This window comes from Erinaceus europaeus, chromosome 2, assembly GCF_950295315.1.
Source record: "Erinaceus europaeus chromosome 2, mEriEur2.1, whole genome shotgun sequence".
NCBI classification, from domain to species: Eukaryota; Metazoa; Chordata; class Mammalia; order Eulipotyphla; family Erinaceidae; genus Erinaceus; species Erinaceus europaeus.
Window position 1 is genome coordinate 190,270,326 of NC_080163.1, and position 27,802 is coordinate 190,298,127.

The following is a 27,802-nucleotide window of genomic DNA, read 5'->3' on the forward strand; positions in this document are numbered from 1 at the left end:
TGCCTCCCCCTGCCAACAAACAAAACACTCATTACCCCTCAAATATTATACAGGCAATCATCCCTCAAGCCTGTCTATAGAGTCTCACTGACAGGCTTGGCACAGTATGAGTAAATTAACTCGTGGGAGAGTGGAATCAACTAGCTCAACAATGTCTGAGGAAGGTTTCATGAAAGGTGCAGGATTCAGAGTGGGCTGTGATCCAATTCTCAGGCAGAGACAGGATAAACTGAGGCTCCGATGTAGAAAGCAGCATTCATTATGCTGACAGACCCGCACAAGACTGGGCACTGAGCACAGTGGCGCTTGCCCTTTTATACACCGTTATCAACACCGTTATCAACCTGCCCATAGTAACTCATAACAACAAGCTCGACAGGAAACTTTTTCTCTTTTTGTATACAGAGAGTACAACTTGTTTAGGTGACCAGCAGACTCTTGGGCAGAGGTGGTAGAGTCTAAGGCCACTTCGATGACAGCAGTAGAAAGCCCTGTTTGTGTTGAGAGGAGGAGGGAGATGGTTGCCAATGGCATTTTTCTTCACCTAAGAAGTTAACCCTTGCTTCTCTCTTGAGGAGTTAACCTTCGCTTGCCTCAAGGCCTGTGAGTGGTGAATTCTTGAGGAAGTGAAAAGCAGAAGAAATTCAAACACAGGGAACCAAGGCATCACTGTACATATGAGATCTGAAGATTTCAGGAGTGAGAGCAAGTTTGTCTAGATCATTTCATGTACTGCTCTCAATACTACACGGGGGCTATTTCAGATGTAGATGCTTAGTCTCAGAGAGGTGTAGAACTTGGTTGTGGTACATCTCAGATCATAAACCATGTGTGTCTGACTCCAAAGTAATGTTGCTACCTCTGAGAAAACACCAAAGATATTTTCATGGAACAGAAAGAAATAACTATAGTGGAAAGACAGGAAGCAGTAAGTTATGCAAACTTGCTAAAGTTGGATCATGAGAATTAGAGGCATTTTTATTTGATTGTGCAGATACACATGGGTATACTTTCTCATCTGTCCATGTGGGAAAGGAAGGGGGCTGGGAGTTGGCTTTGAGGTTTTGGTGCTTGGTATGTTTATATTGAGGTTTTGGTGCTTGATATGTTTATGTTGTTCCCTTTTCCTAGTCTCGGACTTCATTCTCAGATTCACCCACATCTGACCCGAGTTCTCTAGGAAACACTAGTGGACAGCGCTGCCACCTGGTGGTCATAATCGGTAAATGCGGCTTAACCAGACCCTTCTCACCAGTCAAGGGTTAGCAGAGGGTGAAGTCCAAGTTACAGATTACCACCCACAATGGCTGGAGTATCAGAGTGATCTTAGTATGCATCATATATTCAACAGTAACATCATATGTCAAAGGTTTCGGCCTTTATTTTATCAGAGTAATTGGTTCTTAATATTATATAGGTTTCAAGGGCTTTTTCTTTTTTTTTTTTAAGTTTTTATCTTTTTTTAAATATTTATTTATTTATTCCCTCTTGTTGCCCTTGTTGTTTTATTGTGGTGGTTATTATTGTTGTTATTGATGTCGTCGCTGTTGGATAGGACAGAGAGAAATGGAGAGAGGAGGGGAAGACAGAGAAGGGGGAGAGAAAGATAGACACCTGCAGACCAGCTTCACCGCCTGTGAAGCGACTCCCATGCAGGTGGGGGGATTTTTCTTCTTTTAAGGTTTTTATTATTTTGTTATCGCTGCTACCCAGTGCTTCACACATGAGCAGTCTCTCAGCTTTTGCTCATTCTTTTTGCATAAAATATAAACAGAAAGATACAGATGAGGGAGAAATACCACAGTACCAGAGCTTCTCCCATCTCATGGCACTCACGTGTGGTACTAGGGTTCCAACTATGCACCCTCCCAAATGAACTATCTTCTGATGCAACTGTACAGTCTCTTAAATAAACACATGTATATACTACGTCACTGTCATCAGATTCTACCCATCACCACAACCAATTTAAACACTCCCCTTTCCTTCTGATAACCAATATTTTGTTCCTAGAATCCACAGAGGTTTTCTTCACTTCATGAGCTTTCTTTGTGTTCACAGATGAGTGAGCTCCTATGTTGTTTGCCTTTCTTCCTCTCCTTATTTCACTAAGCACTTAACATCCTCTTCGTAATATTCATGTTGTTACAGATGGCACGATTTCACCCTTTTTATAGTCTAGTATCCCACCAGGCATATACATATATATATATATATATATATCAAGAGACCGTTTTATAATGCCCAATAAAAAGGTGGGTTAGTGGGAAACTTAGACAGGAAGCCAAACCCTGCTCTTAAAATTTAAAAACCTCACTGGGACAGTTATTTTCAGAAATTCAGCACCAGCCTGACCTCTATTTCTTTCTGTTCCATAAAAATGTCTTTGGTGTTTTCTCAGAGGTAGCAACATTACTTTGGAGTCAGACACACCTGGTTTATGATCTGAGATGTACCACAACCAAGTTCTACACCTCTCTGAGACTAAGCATCTACATCTGAAATAGCCCCCGTGTAGTATTGAGAGCAGTACATGAAATGATCTAGACAAACTTGCTCTCACTCCTGAAATCTTCAGATCTCATATGTACAGTGATGCCTTGGTTCCCTGTGTTTGAATTTCTTCTGCTTTTCACTTCCAAGGAAGTTTTATGGTGACAATGTTTTCTTCTTCTGATCCCGGGCCAAAATGTGTCTCATACATTCACCGATTGCAGTCTGACTGAATCGACTCCTGTATATTCTCACGCATGAGATCTTTAACTATTTGTGAGCAGCCACATTGGGTTCCTCCCATCTTCTTGCAGTCTTTTCCCAAATGATACATTTGAAACCACTACACCCTCCTGCCACAAGTGAAAAGTGTCAACTACAACTACGGCAGATATTTGAAATTCTAGGAATGTTCTAACTAGAGCAACAGAGCCACAAGACTATCCATTTCTCCATTCAGAGAACCACATCTATATTTAGAAAGCCAAATACCACAGCAATTTATATGATGATTCTGGTGTTTCCAATTTGTGCCACTACTGCATCACCCCATACCTTTGACGGTGTATACTTTTTATTCAGCTTTATTTTTTTATTTGAACTTATATTTATTAGCTTGTTTATTTAATTATTTATTTTTATAAGAGCACTGCTCAGCTTTGGCTTATGGTGATACTGAGGATTGAATTTGGGCCTTTTAGTGCCTTAGACACGCAAGTCATTTTGCATAACCATGATGCTGTCTCCCCAACCCTTTAACTTCAGTTTTTAAAGAAATACACTTGCCTTGTTAAATCACTAATAAAAAGGAAGAAAAATAAATGTTCACATAAATAAATTTCATAAAGGAAATGCCAATCGGCATCTGCTATGTACTACACTCTGAAAAAACAAAGATGAATCAGACTAGCCCCTGAATTCTCCGGGTTCAAGGATCTGAAGGGAACCCAATCCACAGGCCAACCATGTCAGTTCAGTGAGAAGCATCATGCTATAGAAGTCAACAGACTTTTTTGATCCATCACTTCAGACTTCTGTGGAAGTCTTCCACTCTGGTTTTCTGGGCTCAGTTTTCCTCATTTCAAGATCAAAGTAGGAAAAAGAAGGAGGAGGAGGAGGAGGAAGGAAGGAAGACTACAAGTATCCCAGATGCTCAGATGTTGTTTTTTTTTCTTTTTGCAGTCATGGTAGATAAGACATTCACTCCTAGACAGTTCACACTGTGTGTGGGCTCCCACCTCACTCTCTCGTTCTGAATCCCCTCACTCTCCCACTAGAGCTCACTACAACACATGGACAGAAAACTTAGAAAGTCAAAAAGCTTGAGCTTTAGTCCTGCTTAGTCCCTAAAACTATCTAACAATGGTGAACAAATCATATAATTTCCCTGTGTTTTAATTTCCTCTTCTATAAAAGAATATAGTTAGATTGATACCACTGGTCTATATGGAATCAGAGGCAACATCACACTTTATTGTTTGTTTGTTTGTTTTGTCTACAGAACTACTGCTGGGGCTCAGTGCTAGCAGTGAGAATTCAATGCTTCTAGAGGCCATTTTTTCCATTTTATTGACAGAACAGAGAGAAATTGAGAGAGGAGGGGGAGATATAGAGGGAGAGAAAAAGAGAGACACCTGCAGACCTTCTTCACCACTTGTGAAGCAACCCCCCTGCAGGTGGGGACCAGGGGCTTGAACCAGGATCCTTGTGCGGGTTTTTGAGCTTTTAACTATGTGTGCTTAACCCAGTGTGCCACCACCTAGCCCTCCAACATCACACTTTATATATAAGGAAGGAAGGAGGTAAGGGGGAAGTGGGGAAAAAATATCTTTTTGACACAATTATTTGGTTTCCCTACTCTCTGGTTCACTGAAAATCTAGTTGGGAAATTACTATGCTATCTTCCTGACCCTGTAGTCAAAATTTTATGTTTCCTAAGTGCACTGGAGAGTGGGGAAACCAAATAATTGTAGCAGAAAGTTATTTTCTCCCCAATTCCCCTTAGTTCCTTCCTTCCTTACAAAGGAACCAGAGATTGTGTTGATACCAGTAATGTTATTTTTATAGATTTGCTTTTATTTACTTTGTGTGAAATGGAATTTCACATGAGAGCAGGAAAGAAGTCAGAACACCACTCTGGTATATGCAGCATCAGGTACAGAAGCAGGAATGTCAGGAACACAAGTCCTGTGCACTGTACCAGCTGAGCTATTTCCCAGGTCACCCAGTAATGTTCTTGAGATGGGTTCTTAAATTGTTGTCAGTATTATCAATACTATTCCATTTGTCAGGAACCCAGTTACATTATTTGTGGAAATGTTAATAATTCTCTCCACTATGGAAAATAATCTGAAGATTCCTTAAAATTTTTTAAATAGACATACTGTCTGACCCAGCAATTTCACTGTTAATTATCTACCCAAAGAACACAAAATACACTGATTTGAAAAGATCTGTATATGCTTATGTTCATCATAGTGCTATATGCAATAGTCAAGATCTGTAAACTAGCCAAGTATCCAGCAGTAGATGAGCGATTAAAGAAGTTGTGGTTTACATACACAACAGAATACTACTCAGCTATGAGAAATGATGAAATTTTCTCTTTTGCCAAATGGGTAGAATTGAATGAAATCATACTAAGTGAAATATGCCAGAAGGAAAAGGACAAATACTGAATAATCTCACTTGTAGATAGGATTTTTTTTACCTTTTTTTTTTTTTTTTTTTGCCTCCAGGGTTATTGCTGGGACTTGGTGCCTGCTCTATGAATCCACTGCTCCTGAAGGCTATTTTTTTTCCTTCTGTTGCCCTTGTTTTATTGTTGTTGTTGTTGTCATCATTGTTGGATAGGAACAGAGAGAAATGGAGAGAGAAGGAGAAGACAGAGAGAGGGAGAGAAAGATAGACACCTGCAGACCTGCCTCACAGCCTGTGGAGCAACTCCCCTTCAGGTGGGGAGCCAGGGGCTCAAACCGGGATCCTTAAGCCAGTCCTTGAGCTTTGTGCCATGTGCGCTTAACTCACTGCACTACTGCCCTGTTCCCCTGTAGATTTAAGGAATAAAGCAAGGAAAAATATAGGGTGACACATTAATAAAGGGAGGTCTGTTTCAGCAAACCTAAGGATTCAAACGGATGCAAAAGGGAACTAAAAGGGGCTTGGGAGGTCAGTGTTCTGAGGCAGAGGAGGACAGTAATTTGGTAATGAATAATTCATTCTGGTGTCTAATTGGGAGACGCTTGAAACTGTACCCCCGAACATTTCCTCAATTTAAAAAAGTCCATTTGTCCTTGGGGTGCTTTATGCCAATGAGCCTGAGGAATCACGAGCTTTCTCCATGATACACAGGACCCAACACCCAACCCAAAATTGGGTTTTTGTTTGGTTGGTTGGGCTGGTTGGTTTGGGAGTTGTTTGTCTGGTTGGTTGGTTTGGCTGGGATAGTTTGGTGTGGTGTTGTGTGGTGTTGTGTTGTGTTTTATGAGAGCACTGCTCAGCTCCGGCTTGGGGCAAGGGATGGTTTGCATATAGGACTTTGGAACCTCAGGATCATGAGAGTCTTTTTGCATAACCATCATATTATTTCCCCCATCCCCAACCCAAAGGTAATGGAAAGAAAAATCACTATGAACAAAGGGTCAGGAACTAGGGAGAATAGAGGTGTAAAGAGTTAAGTTTCTTTCGGGGAATGGTCTGCATTTTCATGTGCTTTCTAACATGCCAAGCTTAACTTAAGGGTTACAAAGGGAGCTGAGCGGTAGCTCAGCAGGTTAAGTGCACCTGGCATGAAGCACAAGGACTAGCCTAAGGATCCCAATTCGAGCCGGGCTCCCTACCTGCACGGGGTGGTCGCTTCACAAGCGGTGAAGCAGGTCTGCAGTGTCTATATATTTCTCTCCCTCTCTCTGTCTACGCCTCCTCTCTAGATTTCTCTCTGTCCTATCCAACAACAATAACAACAAGAGCAACAAAATGGGGAAAATGGCCTCCAGGAGCAGTGGATTAGTAGTGCAGGCATCGAGCCCCAGCGATAACCCTGGAGGCAAAAAAAAAAGGGGTGTTACCAGAATACCATTCAATTCAACAAACACAGAGTACTAAATGTCAGGTCCTACATAAAATAAGTTTAGGAGAAGACAATGAGGAAGAGAAGAAAAAGGCAAAGGTGAAAGGTGGAGGGGGAAGAGGAAGTGAAGGAGAAACGAAAGAAGTCGAACAATAACCCACTCCTATCTCAAAGCTCTTCATCCAGTCAGCCTCACGTTCCCCTGCAATACCCTTCTCTCTGCCACCCACCAGCCTGCATCCTGCCCCATCCGGATACCTAAGCCAGAACCTGCTGAGCTACTGCTCTCTGTCCAGACCAAACTCCTTCCAATTCTGAAATTTGGTTCCACTCACATCTGTAGGTTTGATGAAAAGCAAACAATCTCCCTAAATAGACATGAGTCTCTTGAGAACTCGGTCCTTTTCCCCCCAAAGATTAATCTACATTAGTAATTTGTATCAGATCAAGTTCAAGCCAAGCCCAAGCCTTTAGAGTCACTGCCAAGACAAATTTGCACTGTCTTACACAGTGCTTGACTCACTGCAGGTACATTTAAAACCTTAATTGTTGCAACCTGGGAGGTGCTGTGCTGGGTAAAGTGCTATATTAGGAAGCGTGAAGTCCTGAGTTTGATCCCTGGCATTGCAAGTACCATAGTGATGTTCAGGTTCTCTCCTAAAAAGTAAATCTTTAAAAAAAAAAAACTTAATAGCAAAATCGACAGTCAACTCTCCAACATGTCAGTAGGTAGGGATAATTTGTAAACTTAGTTGAAATAATAAAGTGAAATAAGTAGTAAAGTGAAAATAAATTTCATTCATGTTTTGATTCCCTCTCACCTTTCCTGGCTTCTGCTCAAAGGCTGCCAGAGAACTTCCTTGTGAACCACTCCTCTGGCATCCACAAATACCACCCAGCATTCAAGTCTAGCCTCTCCTCTTTCTTTAAGCACATTTCTGAAAGTCCTTGGAATGAGTCAAGTTTAATAAGTGCAGATCTGAGGTTCTATAATCCTTCCCTGTTTGTTCTTAGTATTTATCTTCTCCTTTCCCTTTGGAATGTTTCCAAGCAAGGTCTAAGCCAACAGCCCCAGCAGCCTGGACAAACACCTGCCCTCCTGTGGTGCCTGTGTTTCTCAATTCTCTTGGACCTCAAGCCTTGGGGTCTCCCACTATCCCAGTTCCCTCTCTTTTAGTCTACAGGGTTGTTGTTGTTGTTGTTTGTTGTTGTTTGGGGGAGTTGTTTGGGTGTTTGTTTGTTTGTTTGTTTTTGTCTTGCCACCAGGGTTATAGCTGGGGCTCAGTGCCTGCATAACGAATCCACCACTCCCAGTCACCATATTTTTCCTTTTTCTTTCCCTCTTTTTTTTTTAATTTGACAGGACACAGAGAGAGAGACAAAGAGAAAGAGAGAGAGAGAGAGAGACCTACATCATAGCATCAATTCCTTGTGAAACTTCCTCCTCGTAGATGTGAAACAGAGGCTTGGACCAAGGTCCTTGTGCATGGAAACTTGTGCACTCAACCAAGTGCACCACCACCCAGCCCCTAGTCTAGAGTTTCAATAAAGCCAGAGTCACTGTTCTGAGAAACAACAAGGGGCAGTGTTTGGGCAAAAGAGAACAAATAACTCCTCCTCCTTCACCTTCTCTCCTTCCCACCTTACGGGGTCACAGAATTGAATAAAATTGTAAAAAGAGCAAGGACGTGCTAATTTCTAAAGTACCGATACTAATATCTCCAAAAACTATGCCAAGGATAGGAGGACACAAGGAAAATAGACCTTGTCATCCTCTCTTTGTCAACCCTCAGTTCTCACTTTCCTGACAGATGATAAGCTAGAAAATGTTACTAAAAGGTAGAGGAAATTCAAATGAAAAAAGAGAAATAAAAACACATTGAAGGGTAGAGAGGCAGAAAGGAGAGGCGGGAGCTAGTTAGTATTGCTGCCAAGTTATCAGTCACCTTCTCATGTCCTTAAGAATTTCTTTTATCCGGCCAGTTTTACCTCCCAGGTTCCCGTAAAGCGCGTGGTCCAACCTGCTACTCACAAGGCTTGCGTCACTTAGCTGTTCTCACCGTCCAAGGGGAACATTAGTCTGAGATTAAAGCGCGCGCAACACACACACACACACACACACACACACACACGAAAAGCCAAGAACCAGAGCCTAATTCCTCCCAAGAAGTTGGGAGACTCTCTACCTGGGGAACTTTGAACACACTCTACAGGCAATTTACAGGAGCACCAACAGTCGCAATGAAAGTTTTAATTGCTTCTTTCCTTCTGTTACTGCCACTAATGCTGATATCCATGGTCTCCGGCAGCCCTAATTCAGGTAAAGAAAAGATTTGTTTTCTATAGAGGGGAAAAAGCAGGGAGAAAATGTGGCCCAAAACATGCATTAAGAAGCACCCGTCTGGGGGCCAGGCTGTAGTGCAGCAGGTTAAGCCCACCTGGCGCAAAGTGCAAAGACCGGCAGAAGGATCATGGTTCGAGCCCCTGGCTCCCTACCTGCAGGGGAGTCGCTTCACAGGTGGTGGAGCAGGTATCTATCTTTCTCTCCCCCTCTCTGTCTTCCCCTCCTCTCCATTTCTCTCTGTCCTATCCAACAACGACGACAACAATAGTAGTAACAACACCACCGATAAACAACAAGAGCAACAAAAGGGAAAAAAATGGCTTCCAGGAGCAGTGGATTCGTAGTGCAGGCACCAAGCCCCAGCAATAACCCTGGAGGCAAAAAATAAAATAAAATAAAATAAAATAAAATAAAATAAACACCCGTTCTGTGACCTGAGAGGTGGTTCAGTGGCTAGAAGATTGAACTTGGAAGTATGAGTTCAACCCCTGGCACTGTATGTGCCAGAGTGGTAGTCTGGTGCTGGATCTCTCTCTCTCTCCCTTCCCCCTACCTATATCAGTAAATGAAATTTAAAAATAAGTAGCTCTCTTCTTTTTTTTAATATTTATTTATTTATTTATTTATTCCCTTTTGTTGCCCTTGTTTTTATTGTAGCTATTGTTGTTATTGATGTCGTTGTTGGATAGGACAGAGAGAAATGGAGAGAGGAGGGGAGAACAGAAAGGGGGAGAGAAAGATAGACACCTGCAGACCTGCTTCACCGCCTGTGAAGCGAACCCCCTGCAGGTGCGGTGCCAGGGGCTCGAACTGGGATCCTTACACCGATCCTTGATCTTTGTGCCATGTGCGCTTACCCCCCTGCGCTACCGCCCGACTCCCATCTCTCTTCTATCTACATTGATTTGGAACAACTTAACCTATCTTCTTGCCCATTTCCTCATTTATAAAAAGAAAAACTGCACTTGTATCCAAAAAGTGTTGTGTGAGTAAAAAGAGACACTGTATGTGAATGTATCCCTAGGTGGGGGAAAAAAAAAAGACTATACTAACTCAGCAAACCTTTCTACCTTACTTGTTCCCCTAATCCCTTTTCCAGAAAACTAAAGGATTCCCTCAGGGCCAATCTAGGTGATAGGAGGATGTCAAAGACAGCTACAGATTCACAGACAAAAATGAAGTCCTTGCTCATATTCTTGACAGCGCACTAGCATCACCACAACTATTTTAATACTGTTCGTGCTAAAGTAATAATAAATAGACATGACATATTGCCAGATCACATCCCTATTTGAAGCTTTAACTATATCAAGCCCGATTTCTAATAGCTTCTAAGTTTTGGTTCTTGTGTTTTGGTTGGGGTCCCAATCATCTTGTTTTCACTATGGGCAATGAGATTCAGTGCTTAACAGAGCCATGTGGAAGTCATTCTCATGACTTTCTACTGGGAAAAAAAAAAAAAAAAACTTTTCCCAAGGGCTACTTTGAGGTCAAATAGCTTTGTTACTTATTTAGTTTTAACTTTGCCCTTACATAAGATCACCCGACTCCATTCCAACTTGAAATTTCCCATCCCTTGTGAGAGAGCCACTGGAAGCTTTTGGGTCCCTATTAGCCCTAGAGTCTAAACTATCATCTGCAAGAGAAGGCTTCCCATCAATATGACAGACAGCAAAGTGACAGTCTTCAGTCTGAATTCAGAGATCTAGTCACAACTTGACTTTCCAGTCTGCTCACCTCCCTCACTAACAAAAGTACTACGATCCACCTAAACCAGATGGTCTTGTGCTTTCCCACCAGCTCAGCTTTGCTCACACATCCAGCTGGAAACTCACCTCCTCTCCCAACTCCCTTGACCCCCTCCCCAACCTGTTGTGAGCCCTCTCTCCAGTAAATATTGTTAGGTCTAACTTGACTCTCCCTTTGCGCTTTCATGTTCTGCATTAAACTCAAGGTGTGGGTGTGCCTCTCATCTCTCCACCCACAGCCCGTCCAGACTACAATCTCTTTGGGGAGAAGGCACAACATGGTGTATTGTTTCTCTATCAGTTCTGCAAGTATCACTTTCTTACTCCCTCTGTTTCCTTCCTTCCTTCCTATTTCACTGTCTCTATAAAGAAAAAGAAAGGAGGGAGGGAGGAAGGAAGGAAGAAAGGGAAAAAGGAAAGGAATAAATGGCCACTGGGAGCAATGGATTCATAGTGCAAGCATTAAGCCTCAGAAGTAACCTTGGTAGCAAAAAAAAAAAAAGAAAATAATTCACTTATAATAATAATAGATTTCTTTTTACTTATAAAATCACATAGCACTAGTTCACGTATATAAAACACTCCTATGTGGGAGTTCTAGACACTTGAAACATGTTACCTTGTATCCTCACAGAAATCTAATGTATTTACTTTTTCTTAATTTTCAAAATTTCAAAATACTAAGGATGAAGGAGGTGGCTCAGTAGTAAAGTAAATGTCTTGCATATGTGAAGTCATGGGTTTGATGGATTTGCTGTCTCTCTCATACACACACACACAATAACAAATTAATTAAAACAATGTTTAAAGTTTTTTTCCCCCTATAGATTATCTCAGCACCTACTTTAGGAATCAAACTTGGAGCTTCACATGTAAGTCCAGTGTTCTATAGCTGAGTCCCCCTCCCTGGTCATTTTTTTTTTTAGATTTTAAAATGCTATAACAATTACCAGTGTCTCAATATCACTGAACTTTATCCATTTATTTTCAAATAACACCTTCAATACCCATATAAGTTGTCAAAATCAGAAAATTAACAATACTACCAACTAAGGCACATTTTTTCACATTTTGTAGTCATCCTATTCATAATTTTCTGGTTTAGAATACAATCCAGGATCCTACAGAAAAACAAAACACAAATAAAGTTGTCATGTCTCCTTGGTCTTCTCCATTGTAGGGCTGTTTCTTAGTCTCCCTATCTTCCATAACCTCAACGCTTTCGAAAAGTGTCAAATTATTGTACAGTATGTCCATAAAGTCGGGCTTGTATGATATTTCCTCATGAGTAAATTCAGACTGTGCAGACTCCTCCTAAGTACCACAGAAATGATGTGTGCCTTCTCACTACATTACGAGGCCCAGGACAGCTACAGCCCTCATTGCTGCTGATGTTAACTTTGAACATTTGGGTAAGGTCAAAAACATTAGTCCAAAATCTGGAAAGTAGTTACAAACACAAAGAAATATACTGATATCAAACACTAGAATAATCTAAATATTCAGAACAGCAAATAGTTCAGAGCAACTGAACTATTATGCCAAAGTTCATAAAGGTAATGCTTATACATCTAGCACTAAAATCAGAGCCCAAGATTCTTAACCCATTTTTGTCCTGCCGTTCCCCCATGATCCTAATTTCAGACTAACTGAAAGTGAGGCAGTATTACCTCTCTAAAACTTCAGATGTTTATGTAACACAGTTATGATTTTTGTTGTAGCTTGTACTGTCTCTACCATGATTTAAATCATACTTTAAAATATCCTCGATTTAATGGCTTAAACAATAGAAATTTCTTTCTCACTTCAAGAACAAGGTTCAGTAAATTACGTTTCTCCTGGGGCTTCTCTCCTTGACTTACAGATGACTATCTTCTTGTTACAGCCTTGCCTAGTTGCTCCTCTGGGCATATATCGATATTTCTCGGGTGTCTTTTTGTGTGTCCAAATTTCTTTTCTTTTTTTTTTTTCTTTTTTTTTAATTTTTTTTTTATTTAAGAAAGGATTAATTAACAAAACCATAGGGTAGGAGGGGTACAACTCCACACAATTCCCACCACCCAATCTCCATATCCCACCCCCTCCCCCGATAGCTTTCCCACTCTCTATCCCTCTGGGAGCATGGACCCAGGGTCATTGTGGGTTGCAGAAGGTAGAAGGTCTGGCTTCTGTAATTGCTTCCCCGCTGAACATGGGCGTTGACTGGTCGGTCCATACTCCCAGCCTGTCTCTCTCTCTCCCTAGTAGGGTGGGTCTCTGGGGAAGCTGAGCTCCAGGACACATTGGTGGGGTCTTCAATCCAGGGAAGTCTGGCCGACATGCTGATGACACCTGAAACCTGGTGACTGAAAAGAGAGTTAACATACAAAGCCAAACAAATTGTTGAGCAATCATGGACCCAAAGCTTGGAAAAGTGGAGAGGAAGTATTAGGGAGGTACTCACTGCAAACTCTAGTGTACTTCTGCTTTCTTACTTTGGTGCCATACTCCAAACTCAGTCAATTTCTGCTTTGCGTTTCTACTTCTTTTTTTTTTTTTTACATGCCTAACATTCCCCAGATTCCCATTTAACAATACAACCCCCACTATTTCATTCATCATTTTTCATGGATCTGTATTCTTCCCACCCACCCACCCACCCCAGAGTCTTTTACTTTGGTGTAATACTCCAATTCCATTTCAGGTTCGACTTGTGTTTTCTTTTCTAATCTTGTTTTTCAACTTCTGCCTGAGAGTGAGATCATCCCGTATTCATCTTTCTGTTTCTGACTTATTTCACTCAACATGATTTTTTCAAGGTCCATCCAAGATCGGCTGAAAACGGTGAAGTCACCATTTTTTACAGCTGAGTAGTATTCCATTGTGTATATATACCACAACTTGCTCAGCCATTCATCTGTTGTTGGACACCTGGGTTGCTTCCAGGTTTTGGCTATTACAAATTGTGCTGCCAAGAACATATGTGTACACAGATCTTTTTGGATGGATGTGTTGGGTTCCTTAGGATATATCCCCAGGAGGGGAATTGCAGGGTCATAGGGTAGGTCCATTTCTAGCCTTCTGAGAGTTCTCCAGACTGTTCTCCACAGAGGTTGGACCAATTGACATTCCCACCAGCAGTGCAGGAGGGTTCCTTTGACCCCACATCCTCTCCAGCATTTGCTGCTGTTACCTTTTCTGATGTGTGACATTCTCACAGGAGTGAAGTGATATCTCATTGTTGTCTTGATTTGCATTTCTCTGACAATCAGAGACTTGGAGCATTTTTTTCATGTGTTTCTCGGCCTTTTGGATCTCTTCTGTGGTGAATATTCTGTCCAAGTCCTCCCCCCATTTTTGGATGGGGTTATTTGTTGTCTTGTTGTTGAGTCTGGCAAGCTCTTTATATATGTTGGTTATTAAACTCTTATCTGATGTATGGCATGTAAAGATCTTCTCCCATTCTGTGAGGGGTCTCTTGATTTGGGTAGTGGTTTCTTTTGCTGTGAAGAAGCTTTTTAATTTGATGTAGTCCCATAGGTTTATACTTGCCTTAGTCTTCCTTGTAATTGGATTCGTTTCATTGAAAATGTCTTTAAAATTTATGCGGAAAAAAGTTCTGCCAATATTTTCCTCTAAGTATCTGATAGTTTCTGGTCTAACATCCAAGTCCTTGATCCACTTGGAATTTACTTTTGTATTTGGTGAAATACAGTGATTCAGTTTCATTCTTCTGCATGTTTCAACCCATTGTTTCCAACACCATTTGTTGAAGAGACTCTGCTTCCCCCATATAATAGTCTGGGCCCCTTTGTCAAAGATTAGATGTCCATACGTGTGGGGCCTCATTTCTGGGCTCTCAATTCTATTCCACTGGTCAGTGTGTCTGTTCATGTTCCAGTACCAAGCAGTTTTGATGACAATGGCCCTATAATACAGTTTGAGATCTGGCAGTGTGATGCCTCCGGTTGTGTTCTTTTTTCTCAAGATTGTTTTGGCAATTCTAGGTCTTTTCTGGTTCCAGATAAACATTTGTAGCATTTTTTCTATTCTCCTAAAAAATGTGCTTGGGATCTTGATGGGGATAGCATTAAATTTGTAGATGGCTCTGGGTAATATATTCATTTTGATGATGTTAATTCTTCCAACCCATGAGCATGGAATATCTTTCCACTTCTTTGTGTCTTTTTCAATTTCTTTGAGTAGTGACTCATAATTTTCAGTATACAAGTCTTTCACTTCTTTGGTTAGGTTTATTCCTAGATATTTTATTGTTTTTGTTGCTATAGAAAAAGGAACTGATTTCTGGATTTCAATTTCTTCTAACTTAGTGTTTGCATAGAGGAATGCCACTGACTTTTGAATGTTAATTTTATAGCCTGACACCTTACTGTATTGCCTGATGATTTCCAAAAGCTTCTTGCTGGATTCCTTAGGTTTTTCCATGTATACTATCATGTCATCTTCAAATAAGGAGAGTTTGACTTCTTCTCTTCCAATCTGTATGCCTTTAATTCCTGGCTCCTGCCTGATTGCTATGGCAAGAACTTCCAACACTATGTTGAATAGTAATGGTGATAGTGGGCAGCCCTGTCTAGTACCTGATCTGAGGGGAAATGCTTCCAGTTTTTCACCATTGAGTATGATGTTGGCTGTAGGTTTGCTATATATAGACTCCACTATCTTCAGGAATTTTCCATCTATTCCTATTTTCTGTAGTGTTTTGATCATAAAGGGATGTTGTATTTTGTCAAAGGCTTTCTCTGCATCTATTGATATGACCATGTGGTTTTTGGTCTTGCTTTTGTTGATGTGGTGGATCACATTGATTGATTTACGTATATTAAACCAACCTTGCATGCCTGGGATAAACCCCACTTGGTCATGATGAACAATTTTTTTGATATACTGCTGTATCCTGTTGGCTAGAATTTTGTTCAATATTTTCGCATCTATGTTCATCAGAGATATTGGTCTGTAGTTTTCTTTTTTGGTTGTGTCCCTGTCTGCTTTTGGTATCAGGGTGATGTTGGCTTCATAGAAGCTGGCAGGGAGTATTCCAGTGTCTTCAGTCTTTTGGAAGACTTTTAAAAGTAGAGGTATTAGTTCTTCTTTGAAAGTTTTGTAGAATTCATTTGTAAAACCATCTGGTCCAGGACTTTTATTTTTGGGAAGATTTTTGATAACTGTTTCAATTTCATTAGCTGTGATGGGACTGTTCATGTTATCCACTTCCTCTTGACTTAGTTTTGGAAGTTGGTAGGTATCTAGGAAATCATTCATTTCTTCCAGGTTCTCTAGCTTGGTGGCATATAGTTGTTCATAGAAGCCTTGCATGATATGTTGAATTTCTGCAGTGTCTGTTGTGATTTCTCCTTTTTCATTTACTATCCGATTTATTTGGGTCTTCTCCCTTTTTTGTTTTGTGAGTCTGGCTAAAGGTTTGTCGATTTTGTTTACTCTTTCGAAGAACCAACATTTACTTTCATTGATCTTTTGTATGGTTTTCCTATTCTCAATGTTATTTATTTCTGCCCCAAGTTTAGTAATTTCTGTCCTTCTGGTTGCTTTAGGATTCCTTTGTTGTTCTTCTTCTAGGTCTTTAAGATGTGCAGTCAGGCTGTTTATTTGTGCCTTTTCTTGTTTCCTAATGTGTGCTTGTATAGCTATGAACTTCCCTCTTAGGACTGCTTTAGCTGTGTCCCAAATATTTTGATAGCTTGTGTCTTCATTTTCATTGAACTCTCGAAACATTTTGATTTCTTCCTTGATTTCCTCTTTGACCCAGAAGTTGTTAAGAAGTGTACTATTGAGCTTCCACATTTTGGCACTGTTACTAATCTTTTGTTGATTGTTAAGTGTTAGTTTAATTCCACTGTGGTCTGAGAAGATGCTTGGGATGATTTCAATGCTCTTGAATAGGCTGATGCTGTCTTTGTGGCCTAACATATGGTCTATCCTTGAGAATGATCCATGTGGATTTGAGTAAAATGTGTATTCCAGTTTCTTGGGATGAATGACTCTGAAAATGTCCAATAGTTCTAGTTTATCTATCTCTTCATTTAGCTCCCTTATGTCTTTACTGATTTTCTGCCTGGATGATCTGTCAAGTTGAGAGAGTGGGGTGTTGAAGTCCCCTACTATGATTGTGTTACTGTTAATATATTGCTGTAGCTCTTTCAATAGAAGTTTGATGTATTTAGATGGCTTCTCATTGGGTGCATAGATATTAATAATTGTTAAGTCCTCTTGACTGACTGATCCTCTGAGCATTAAGTAGTGTCCATTCCTATCTTTTTTAATCTTATCTATTTTAAAGTCTATCATGTCAGATATGAGAATAGCTGTTCCTGCCCTTTTTTGTGGACCATTGGCTTGAATGATAGTTTTCCATCCTTTCACTTTAAGTCTGTGTTTGTCTTGTTGTGTTAGGTGAGTTTCCTGTAGACAACATACTGTTGGGTTGTGTTTTCTGATCCATCTTCCTACTCTGTGTCTTTTAATAGGTGAATTCAGGCCATTGACATTTATTGATATCAAAGATTGAAGATATTTTAACGCCATTCTTGTAGAGTTTTAGAGTGTTTTGATATATGTCCTATTTGTGGTGGTCTGGTTGTTCATAGGAGACCTTTCAGAACTTCTTTCAGGGCAGGCTTGGTGATGGTTGCTTCCTTCAACTGTTGCTTGTCTGAGAAGGTTTTGATGCTTCCATCTAGTCTGAATGACAATCTAGCAGGATATAGTATTCTTGGCTGAAAGCCTTTCTCATTGAGCACTCGATAGATATCTTGCCATTCTCTTCTGGCCTGAAGTGTTTGTATGGAGAAGTCTGCTGCTAATCTTATGGGTTTTCCTTTGTAGGTGACTCTTTGTTTTTCTCTTGCAGCCTTGAGGATCCTTTCTTTATCCTTATTCCTTTCCAATCTAAGTATGACATGTCTTGGTGTCTTTAGGTCTGGGTTAATTCTGTTTGGGACCCTCTGGACTTCTTGAATCTTTATGTCTTTGGTGTTGTCTAGACTAGAGAAATTTTCAGCTATTATGGCCTGGAGAATGCTTTCTTCCTCCCCTTCTCTTTCTTCCTCTGGTAAGCCAATAATGCGTATATTGTTTCTTTTGAAGTCATCCCATAGGACTCTGTTGTTGTTTTCAGCATCTCTTAATCTCTTTTTGAGATCTCTTACTTCTTTTTTAGTTGTCTCTAATTCATCCTCAATCTTGCTAATTCTGTCTTCAGCCTCATTGATTCTATTCTCTCTGCCCTCTACTGCTTTCTGGAGTTCATCTATTTTGTTGCCCTGCTCTGATACTGTTTTAGCTTGTTCAGCTAGTTGCCTTCTTAGCTCAGTGATTTCAGCTTTCAGCTCTCTAATAACCATGAGATAATTAGAATTTTCTTCCATATTCTCATTTGTTGTTCCTGCATTTCTGATTACAATTTTTTCAAATTCTTTACTCACTCCTGTTATTATTTCCTTAGCTAATGTTTGGATGTTGAACTCGTTGTTTTGTGCTTCACCCTCTGGAGGACTTTTAGCTGGACTCTTGTCCTGGTTCGAGTCTCCAATATTTTTTCTTGTTGTTTTAACCATTTTATATAAGTTAACAGTTTTTTCAATCCCTGAGTTGGAGTTCAGTGGTGTAAAAGCCTTTTTTTTTCCCCTGTAGGCTATGGGAGCCTGAGGGCTTTTAAACTATCAATAGGCTTCTTAGCTTAATCACTGACTCCTGACCAAGAGATAAAGCAGGGTGTGGCAGAGATAATCCAGTGGTTATGCAAAGAGACTTTCACAGCCCCTCAGCTATGCCACCGAGGTATAGGTCTTCTGAGTTTCCCAGTTAGATCTCTGTACCCTGGTGTCCCTCCCTGTTGCTGCTCCAGATTCTGAGGGTAGTAGCACTGGAGACTCAGAGTTGCACTTGGTGAGTCTCTGGGGAGTCCTTTCCACCCTTCAGCTGTCCCCTTGTTGGTGGAGCAGACTGGAGGTGGTGTCTCCACTGACAAACTATTCCTAGTTGATCGGGAGAGGAGAGGAGAGGAGAGAAAGCGATCTGCTGCTCGTAGCTCCGCCTCCGGAAGTCGAATCCCCCAAATTTCTTTTCGATATATACTCTAGCCAGATTGGATTATGACCCATCACAAGGGCCTTCTTTCAATGTAATCACCTCTTTAGAGACATTATCTCCAAATACAACTGATCTGAGATATTGGAGGTTCAACATTAATTTAAAAGGAACCCAATTCTGTTCCCAAAAGACTTTAAACTACAGATATAATTGTGCAGTAATAGAAGTACATTCAAATGCAATGTGAAGGCATAATAAACTCTAAAAGTAAATATCAGAAATGAATAGGGAGCCGGGCAGTGGTGCAGCTGATTAAGTGCACATAGTACGAAGCACAAGAACTGGCACAAGGATCCGGGTTCAAACCCCCAGATCCCCACCTGCAGGGATCACTTCATAAGTAATGAAGCAGGTTCTTCAGGTGTCTGTCTTTCTCTCTATCTCTGCTCACCTCTCAATTTCTCTCTGTCCTATCGAATAAAATAGAAGAGAAAAAAGGTGGGAGAAGGGAAATGGCCACCAGAAGCTGTGGATTCATAGAGCCGGCACTGAAACCCTGGAGGGAAAGAAAGAAAGAAAGAAAGAAAGAAAGAAAGAAAGAAAGAAAGAAAGAAAGAAAGAAAGAAAGAAAAAAAGAAAGAAAGAAAGAAATAGAGAAAAAGAGAGGGAAAGAAAGGGAGAGGGAAAGAAAGAAAGAAAGAGAGAGAGAAAGAAAGAAAGAAAGAAAGAGAAAGAAATGATCATATGGAAGAAGCATAATCTAGGTTTTAATACTAGAACCAAACTTTCCAGTCTATAGACCATCATTCTTGCTTGTCATCAATATATTTTACCACAAAACGGAAAAAAGCACCAGGTGACCAGACAGACCTGAGTAGAAGCCAAAGAGTAATGGGCTTATTTCAGAGGAACAAAGGTAAATACTACCCTCTTCTACAAAATGGAGGACCCCCCCCCCAACTCTTCATCTGCGCTATTCCAGCCTTTAGGTTCATGCTTGGTCAACAATTTGTTTGGCTTTGTATGTTAACTCTCTTTTCAGCCACCAGGTTCCAGATGCCAGCATGATGCCAACCAGACTTCCCTGGACAGACAACCCCACCAATGTATTCTGGAGCTCCGCTTCCCCAGAGCCCCACCCTACTAGGGAAAGAGAGAGACAGGCTGGGAGTATGGACCGACCTGTCAATGCCCATGTTCAGCGGGGAATCAATTACAGACCAGACCTTCTACCTTCTGCATCCCACAATGACCTTGGGTCCATACTCCCAGAGGGTTAAAGAATAGGAAAGCTATCAGGGGAGGGGATGGAATATAGAAATCTGGTGGTGGGAATTGTGTGGAGTTGTACCCCTCTTATCCTATGGTTTTGTCAATATTTCCTTTTTATAAAAATAATAATAAATAAATAAATAAAATACCACCCTCTTACATTTGAATTAGAACTCTGAATTCAAATGCAGAAAACTTGAAGGTCAGGTAAAGATCCTAACTGGTCGATGGATAATATGTTCCTGCCATAGTCTTTTATATATTTTTTTATTATTTACTTGTTTTGTGATAAGAGAAAGATACAAAAAGAGACTAACCACAGGGCTGCTCAGCTCTGGTTTATGGTGGTGCTGGGGATTGAACCTGGGACCTCAGAGCCTCAGACATAAAAGTCTTTCGCAGAACCATTATTCTGTCTTCTCAGTCCCATAGCCTATTCTTTTTCAAGTTTTGTTTAATTTTTATTTATTTATTATTGGATAGAGACAGAGAGAAATTGAGAGGACAGAGGGAGATAGAGAGGGAGAAAGACAGAGAGACCTGCAGCCCTGCTTCACCACTTGTGAAGCTCTCCCCCTGCAGGTGGGGACCAGGAGCTTGAACCCGGGTCATGTACACCATAATGTGTGTGCTCAAGCAGGTGCGCCACCGCATGGCCCCTACCCTATTCTTTAAGTCGTAAGGACTTTAACATGTGTGCTGCAGGGAAGGGGGGTTATAATGTCTTGATAAGCTTCCTCATTTCCATCCAAAAAACACTTTCTCTTCATCTCCCTCCACAGAAGTTTTTCTCTAGGTCAGATTTTAAACTTCAGTTCCTTATCCATTTAACATACTACTCTCTGAAAGTACCCTAGACCCTCGAGTAAAAACAGGAAAAGAAGTGGGACTGTGGGAGTCAGGCTGTAGCAGGTTAAGCACACGTGGTGCAAAACACAAGGACAGGAGTAAGGATCCCAGTTTGAGCCCCCGGCTCCCCACCTGCAGGGCAGTCGCTTCACAGTCAGTAAAGCAGGTCTGCAGGTGTCTATCTTTCTCTCACCCTCTCTGTCTTCCCCTCTTCTCTCCATTTCTCTCTGTCCTATCCAACAACAACGACATCAATAACAACAATAATAACTATAAAAATAAAACAACAAGGGCAACAAAAGGGAAACTAAATAGATATTTTTAAAAAATATTTTTTAAAAAAGAAGGAAAGAAATGGGATGGTACTGGGGATCTATTGCTGTTGGCCCCTTTCATTTCCAGTGTCTAAAAATGATGCTTCCTTCCAACAGGGGTCACCAGAGGTCACAGGGACCAACGCCAGGCTTCTGGGAGGTGGGTCCAGGAAGGTCACCAAGAGTGTGAATGCAAAGGTCAGTATCTAAGAATCAACAACAGTGATGCTCCACCATCACAATGCCTGCTCTCTCCCTGGAGTCCTTCTAAGAACAAAGCAGCTGTTATCAGAGCTGATCTCACCCACTCCCCTCTACCAGTCCACCACAGGCAGCACCACACCTGTTTAATCCTGAGTCTCAGGAAGGAGCTGGTCTCCACCACCGAGGTTCAGTGGGGAAGATAGCTGTGAATCTCGTCTGCCCCCTTCCCTGTAAATTCCCCTAGCCCAAGAACCCAGAGCTGTCTTCCAATAATATCCTGGATGGTACCTTATTTAACTAACAGATAAGACAAATCAGAGACAAAAGACTTGCTGGAGGTCAAGTATCAACTCAAAAAAAGACAGTTAAGTCTTATTTTCTCATTTTTCAGTCTCCTTAATGATATCTTGATGCCTGCTCCAAACTCTGGCCCATACAGGTCAGGCAAAGCACCTGAGAGATCCAGGTGCTTATATAGCTATGTATCTCCACTCTGCTGTTGGCCCTTTCTCCCCACCTGACTGCAAACCAAGGATGATGCCTGTAAGATCTGCCCCCATTTCCTGCCCTCAGAGCATAATTTCCCACCTAAGCAAGAACTCCCTTGTTTCAGATTGGCTCCTGGGTGCCCCTAAAAGGAAACCCATGTCAGCATCTGGATTGCCAAAGAAGCAGTGTCCCTGTGATCATTTCAAGGGCAACATGAAGAAAATCCGTAAGTCTCAAAAGGATGATTTTTCTTAAACCAAAGTCGTTCTGTGGAATCAACTAGTACGAAGTAGAAGTTGAAAACAGACACACACACACAAAAAAAAAAAAAAAAGGTGAAATGAAGTCCAGGATAAAGACACATCTCAGTCTTTTCTACTCAGTGTTCACTTGTAGGAGAATAGAAAGAACAAGAAAAGCAGGAGGCCAAGAAATAGCTCAACTGATAAAGCACACATTAATATGCCCACAGGCCTGGGTTTGATCCCCACCACTACCACTTCATGAAAAGCAAAACAGTGGTGTGGTGCTTCTTCTCTGTCATCTCCCTCACTACCTTTTTCTCCCTTTTTCTTTCCCTCTTTATCTCTATCTGAAAAAAAAAAAAAAAGAAAGAAAGAGTTGCCTGACCAGAAGCACTGGAATCATGCAGGCACAAAGCCAAGGTGAAAAAAAGGAAACAGGAAAGCAAGCTATAGTTCTCTTGCTAGTAGAAAGGTTTAACCATAACCACTCAGATTTCAGAACCTCATTGCTTATCAAAGTGGAAGGAGATATTGCTGGGGGGAACCTGATCTTTTCTTTTCTTTCTGTTTTCTTTGGACCTGATTCTTTAATCTCTAAAGATGACTGATGTCAAAAAGTCTAGCAGTTTTTGTTTGTTTGCTTTTTGCTTTTTTTTTTTTTTTTTTAGCTTCCTCCAGGGTTATTGCTGGGGCTCGGCTTGAGCACTATAAATCCACTGCTCCTGGAGGCCATTTTTTCCACTTTGTTGAACAGGACAGAGAAAAATTGATAAGAGTAAGGGGAGATAGAGGAGAGAGAAAGATAAGACACCTGCAGACCTGCCTCACTGCTTGTGAAGTGTCCCCCCTGCAAATGGGGAGCTGGGTGCTCAAACCTAGATCCTTGCGCAGGTCCTTGCTTAACTTAGGGTGCCACCACCCAACCCCCAATCTAGCAATTTTTAATAACACAAAGCAAATTGACAAACGTGAAATCTGATGTATTATCAAGAATAGGATAAATCAGGGGCCAGGTGGTGGCACACCTGGTTTAGCACTGACCCAGTCTGGAAAAGAGAAATTTCCCACGAGTGGTCATCGCACTTCCGGTTATCTTGTCCATCTCCAAAAATCTCTCCCTTTACACTGTCTGAACTGGAAGACGCTTTGAAGAGGGTTAAACCGGGAACAGCTGCTGGCTATGATAACATCACCCCAGAACTCATTCTTAACCCGAGTCCCGCGGCAAAGAAGTTGCTCGCTTCATTCCTGTCCCACATCTTGGAATCTGAGTCTATGCCCAAAGTTTGGCATCGTGTGAAGATTATAGCAGTTTTGAAACCAAAGAAAGACCCAACACTGGCCGCCAGCTATAGACCAATTTCTCTCCTCTCCGTGTGTTACAAACTCCTTGAGAGGCTGCTTCTGTCACGTATTTCTCCTCTGACAGAGAAATTCCTATCACCCGCCCAGGCTGGTTTCCGCCCAGGAAGATCTACCTGCGAACAAGCCCTGGCCCTCTCAACTTACATTGAAAATGGATTCCAGAAGAATTTAAAGACGGGTGCTGTCTTTGTTGATCTCACAGCAGCCTATGACACGGTCTGGCACCGTGGTCTCCTAGTCAAGATCTCAAGATGCCTGCCTCCATGGGTGGCCAACACTATATCGTTTCTTCTCCAAAACAGAAGATTCTGGGTGCATCTGGGTGACAAGTCTAGCAGATGGAGACTTGTCTCAAGTGGCCTCCCCCAGGGCTCTGTTCTGGCTCCTACGCTATTTAATATTTACATCAATGACCTCCCAGAAACTTCTTCAAGGAAGTTCATCTACGCCGATGACATCTGCTGTGCAACTCAGGCATCAAAGTTCGACATCCTCGAGGAAACACTCACGAAAGACATGTCTCTGATATCTGATAACTGTAAAAAATGGCGACTAATCCCTAGCACTGCAAAAACAGTATCATCTGTTTTCCATCTACACCATGCCTCGGCTTCGCGTGAGCTTAATGTGCAGCTTGGCGATACGAGAATCCGGCATGAAGCCCAGCCAGTCTATCTTGGCGTTACTCTCGATCGCACCCTGTCATTTCACGAACATCTCATAAAAACTGCAGCAAAGGTGGGCACGAGGAATAACATCATTGCAAGACTGGCCAGCTCCTCATGGGGCGCGAGCGCTTCCACACTACGATCATCATCTCTGGCATTATGCTATTCCACTGCAGAATACTGTGCCCCAGTATGGTTCCATAGCCCCCATGTCCACTTGGTCGATTCCAAATTATATTCCTCCATGAGGATAATTTCTGGAACCATCCGTTCCACCCCGGTTCCATGGCTGCCAGTTCTTAACAACATCACCCCGCCAGATATTCGTCGGGATGCGACATCATCTAAGTTCATTTCCCACGTCTACGCTCGACTGGACCTGCCAATATACGCGGATATCTTCGCCCACCCTGTCCAACGCTTGACCTCTCGTCACCCAATCTGGTCCCCTATACCTACACTGAACTTCTCTGTTCCAGACTCTTGGAAACAGAGTTGGCAGTCAGCTGAGGTAAAGAACAAACACCTCATCACAGACCCCTGCGAGCGTCAACCCGGCTTTGACCTAGCACGTTATGATTGGGCCCTCCTCAATCACTATCGAACAGGCCACGGCCGGTGCGCCGCTATGTTCCATCGCTGGGGAGCCAGAGACGATCTGAACTGCCCCTGCGGCTACAGACAGACTATGACCCACATAGTCAATGACTGCCACCTCTCCAGATTCAAAGGAGGTCTCGAAACTTGACATCAGGCTCAACCTGATGCTGTTGACTGGCTACAGAAGAAGGGCAAACGCTAGAAGAAGAAGAGTGCACAAAGACCCAGGTTCAAGCGCCCAATTCCCACCTACAAGGGGAAAATTTCAGAAGTGGTGAAGCAGGGCTGCAGGTGTCTCTCTCCTCTCCATCTCTCCCGTCTCTCTCGATTTCTGGCTGTCTCTATCCAATAAATAAAGATAATACCAAAAAGGAATAGGATAAATCAAGATATTTATCACTATTAATGGAAGTAAAATGAAATATAATTCAGCAGTATCTTTATTAGCATAGCACAGCACAGCTCTGATTTTTGAAGTGCTGGCGATTGAACCTAAAACTTTTGTAGCTTCAGGCATGAAAGTCTTTTTACATAACAACAAGTTAGCTTCCCCACCTTTATTTACTTATTTCATAAGAAAAAGAAACCAAAGCACCACTCCAGCATATTCAGTGCTAGGTCTCGAAACTTTACATCAGGCTCAACCTGACGCTGTTGACTGGCTACGGAAGAAGGGCAAACGCTAGAAGAAGAAGTGCTAGAAACCAAACTGGGGTATAAACCCTTTGCTCTTGTGTAAGCTTGTTCCCCGGCCGGCAATAATTATTTAAACAAGGACACTGAGGAGACATCATAATCATTATGCAAAAAAAAGGTCCATGCCTGAGGCTCCAATGTCCCAGAATCACCATAAATCAGAGGTAAGCAGTGCTAAAAGAAAGGAAGGGAGAAGGAAAAAAGAATGGGAGGGAGGGAAGGATGAAGGAGGGAAAGTGGGAGAAAAGAAGAAAGGGAGAGAAGGAAGGAAGGAAGGAAAGGAAGGAGACAGGCAATAAGGAAGGGGAAACAGATAGCAGTGTACACACACACACACACATACATACACACACACACACACACACACACACACACACACACACACACTTTACCATGTGCCAGGACTGGAGTTCAAGCCCCAGGTCCCTACCTGCAGGGGATAAACTTAATAAGGTATCTCCCCCTTCCTTCTCTCTTTTTTTTTTTAATTTTTTTCTCCCCTTTTGTTGTCCTTGTTTTTTATTGTTGTTGTAGTTATTATTGTTGTTGTTACTGATCTTGTCATTGTTGGATAGGACAGACAGAAATGGAGAGAGGAGGGGAAGACTGAGAGGGGAAAAGATAGACACCTGCAGACCTGCTCCACCACCTGTGAAGCGACTCCCCTGCAGGTGGGAAACCAGGGGCTCGAACTGGGATCCTTATGCTGGACCTTGCGCTTCATGCCACCTGCACTTAACCCGCTGCACTACCGCCCGACCCCCCTTTCTTCTCTTTTTTAATTAAATAATTATTTTATTTGCTAATAATCATTTAAAAATTTTTATCTTTACTTATTTATTTGATAGAAACAGTCAGGCATCAAGAGGAGGGGGAGAGAGAGAGGCACCTGCAACACTAATTCACCATTTGCAGAGCTTTCCCCTTGCAGGTGGGAACCAGGGGCTCGAACCAGAGTCCTTGTGCACTGTGACATGTGCGCTCAACCAGCTGCACCACCATCTAGCCCTGATGTTTTATGTTATTTTTTAAAGAAAGAAATCTTTTTTTAAAAGATTTTATTTATTTATTTATTAATAAGAAAAATAGGAGGAGAGAGAGAGAAAGAGCCAGATAACACTCTGGTACATGTGCTGCCAGGGACTGAACTCAGGACCTCATGCTTGAGAATCCAATGCTTTATCCACTGTACCACCTCCTGGACCTCAGATCTTTTACTTTTTAATGAAGATATTTTAAATTTATTTTTTATTTTTTTAAATACTTTTTATTGTCTTTATTTACTTAGTGGCTAGACAGCCAGAAATGGAGAGAGAAGAGGGAGAGAGACAGAGAGACACCTGCAGCACCGCTTCACCATTCGTGAAGCTTTCCCCCTGCAGGTGGGGTCTGGGGGCTCACACCTGTGTCCTTGTGTACTGTAATGTGTATGCTCAACCAGTTGTGCCACCACCCGGCCCCTTTAATTTAATTTTTCTACTGAGTTATCAGATAATTGTCAGATTGGTAAAGATTTTTAACCTGAAGGGTGGGTGAGGAAAAAAAAGATTTTTAACCTAATAATATTTTTAAAGTTCTCATAAAAATTTAAATTTTAAATATTAATACTCGTTTCTCCCCTTTATTTTCACCCTAGGCCACCCAAGGCACCACAGGAAATCAAACAGGCACTATAGAGCCTGCCAGCAGTTTCTGAAACAATGTCAGCTAGGAAGCTTTTCCCTGCCTTTATAGGACCTCTAAGAGCCCACCTGCCATTAAACATCCTCAATCCAGAAGCCAGGAAGTGGCCTAGAAGATGCTCACCTCACACTCCCGCCTTTGCTCCCTGAACTCTAAAGCATTTTCCCCAAGCTCATTCTCCCTTCTCATGCCTCTTATCTTGTCAATCTTTTCTACTGCCTTCCGCTTACCCAGACCTTAAGCATAAGTATCTAAAAGGAAAACAGGAAACACCAGTATCCTAGCTGATCCCAGCTGACCTTAAATACATGGAGCATGGAGCAAAAAGAAGTCAATACATACTTTTAAATGTATTAAGTCGGAGTCTTGTTTTCTTTAAATGGGGTTTGGTAACTCACATTCAATCCAGATGACCCACTTTACCCTCTTCATTCCAAACTCTATGCAGATTCTGCATACATTTCTCACAGCCACCACCTCACCTTCTCCACTGCCCAACATTTCAATTTCTTGATCATTCAACCCTTTCTAAGATAATTTCTGGCTGGGAGGAATAAAATCAGTTATAGCAGTGAATTAAACATGATCTCATTTAAGTCATATGCATATATGCAAGTACAGAACTACACTCCTGTGGTCCAAGAGATGGTGCAGTGGACTCTCAAGCATGAGGTCCTGAGTTCAATTCCCAGCAGCACATGCATCAGAGTGATG

General features: G+C 41.7%; 2 protein-coding genes across 2 annotated transcripts in view; one reads left to right on the forward strand and one right to left on the reverse strand.

The window, feature by feature from the left end:
- Window positions 1-27,802, reverse strand: part of LOC103122355 (CD177 antigen) — a 167,288-nt gene that overhangs the window by 107,354 nt on the left and 32,132 nt on the right. The gene's annotated exons all lie outside the window — the stretch shown is intronic.
- On the forward strand, window positions 8,618-27,441 carry CXCL17 (C-X-C motif chemokine ligand 17). The gene is made up of 4 exons (XM_007532948.3): window positions 8,618-8,882; window positions 21,256-21,336; window positions 21,956-22,057; window positions 27,042-27,441. The coding sequence occupies exons 1-4, from the start codon at window positions 8,804-8,806 to the stop codon at window positions 27,137-27,139; spliced, it is 360 nt and encodes a 119-aa protein (XP_007533010.2). The 5' UTR covers window positions 8,618-8,803; the 3' UTR covers window positions 27,140-27,441.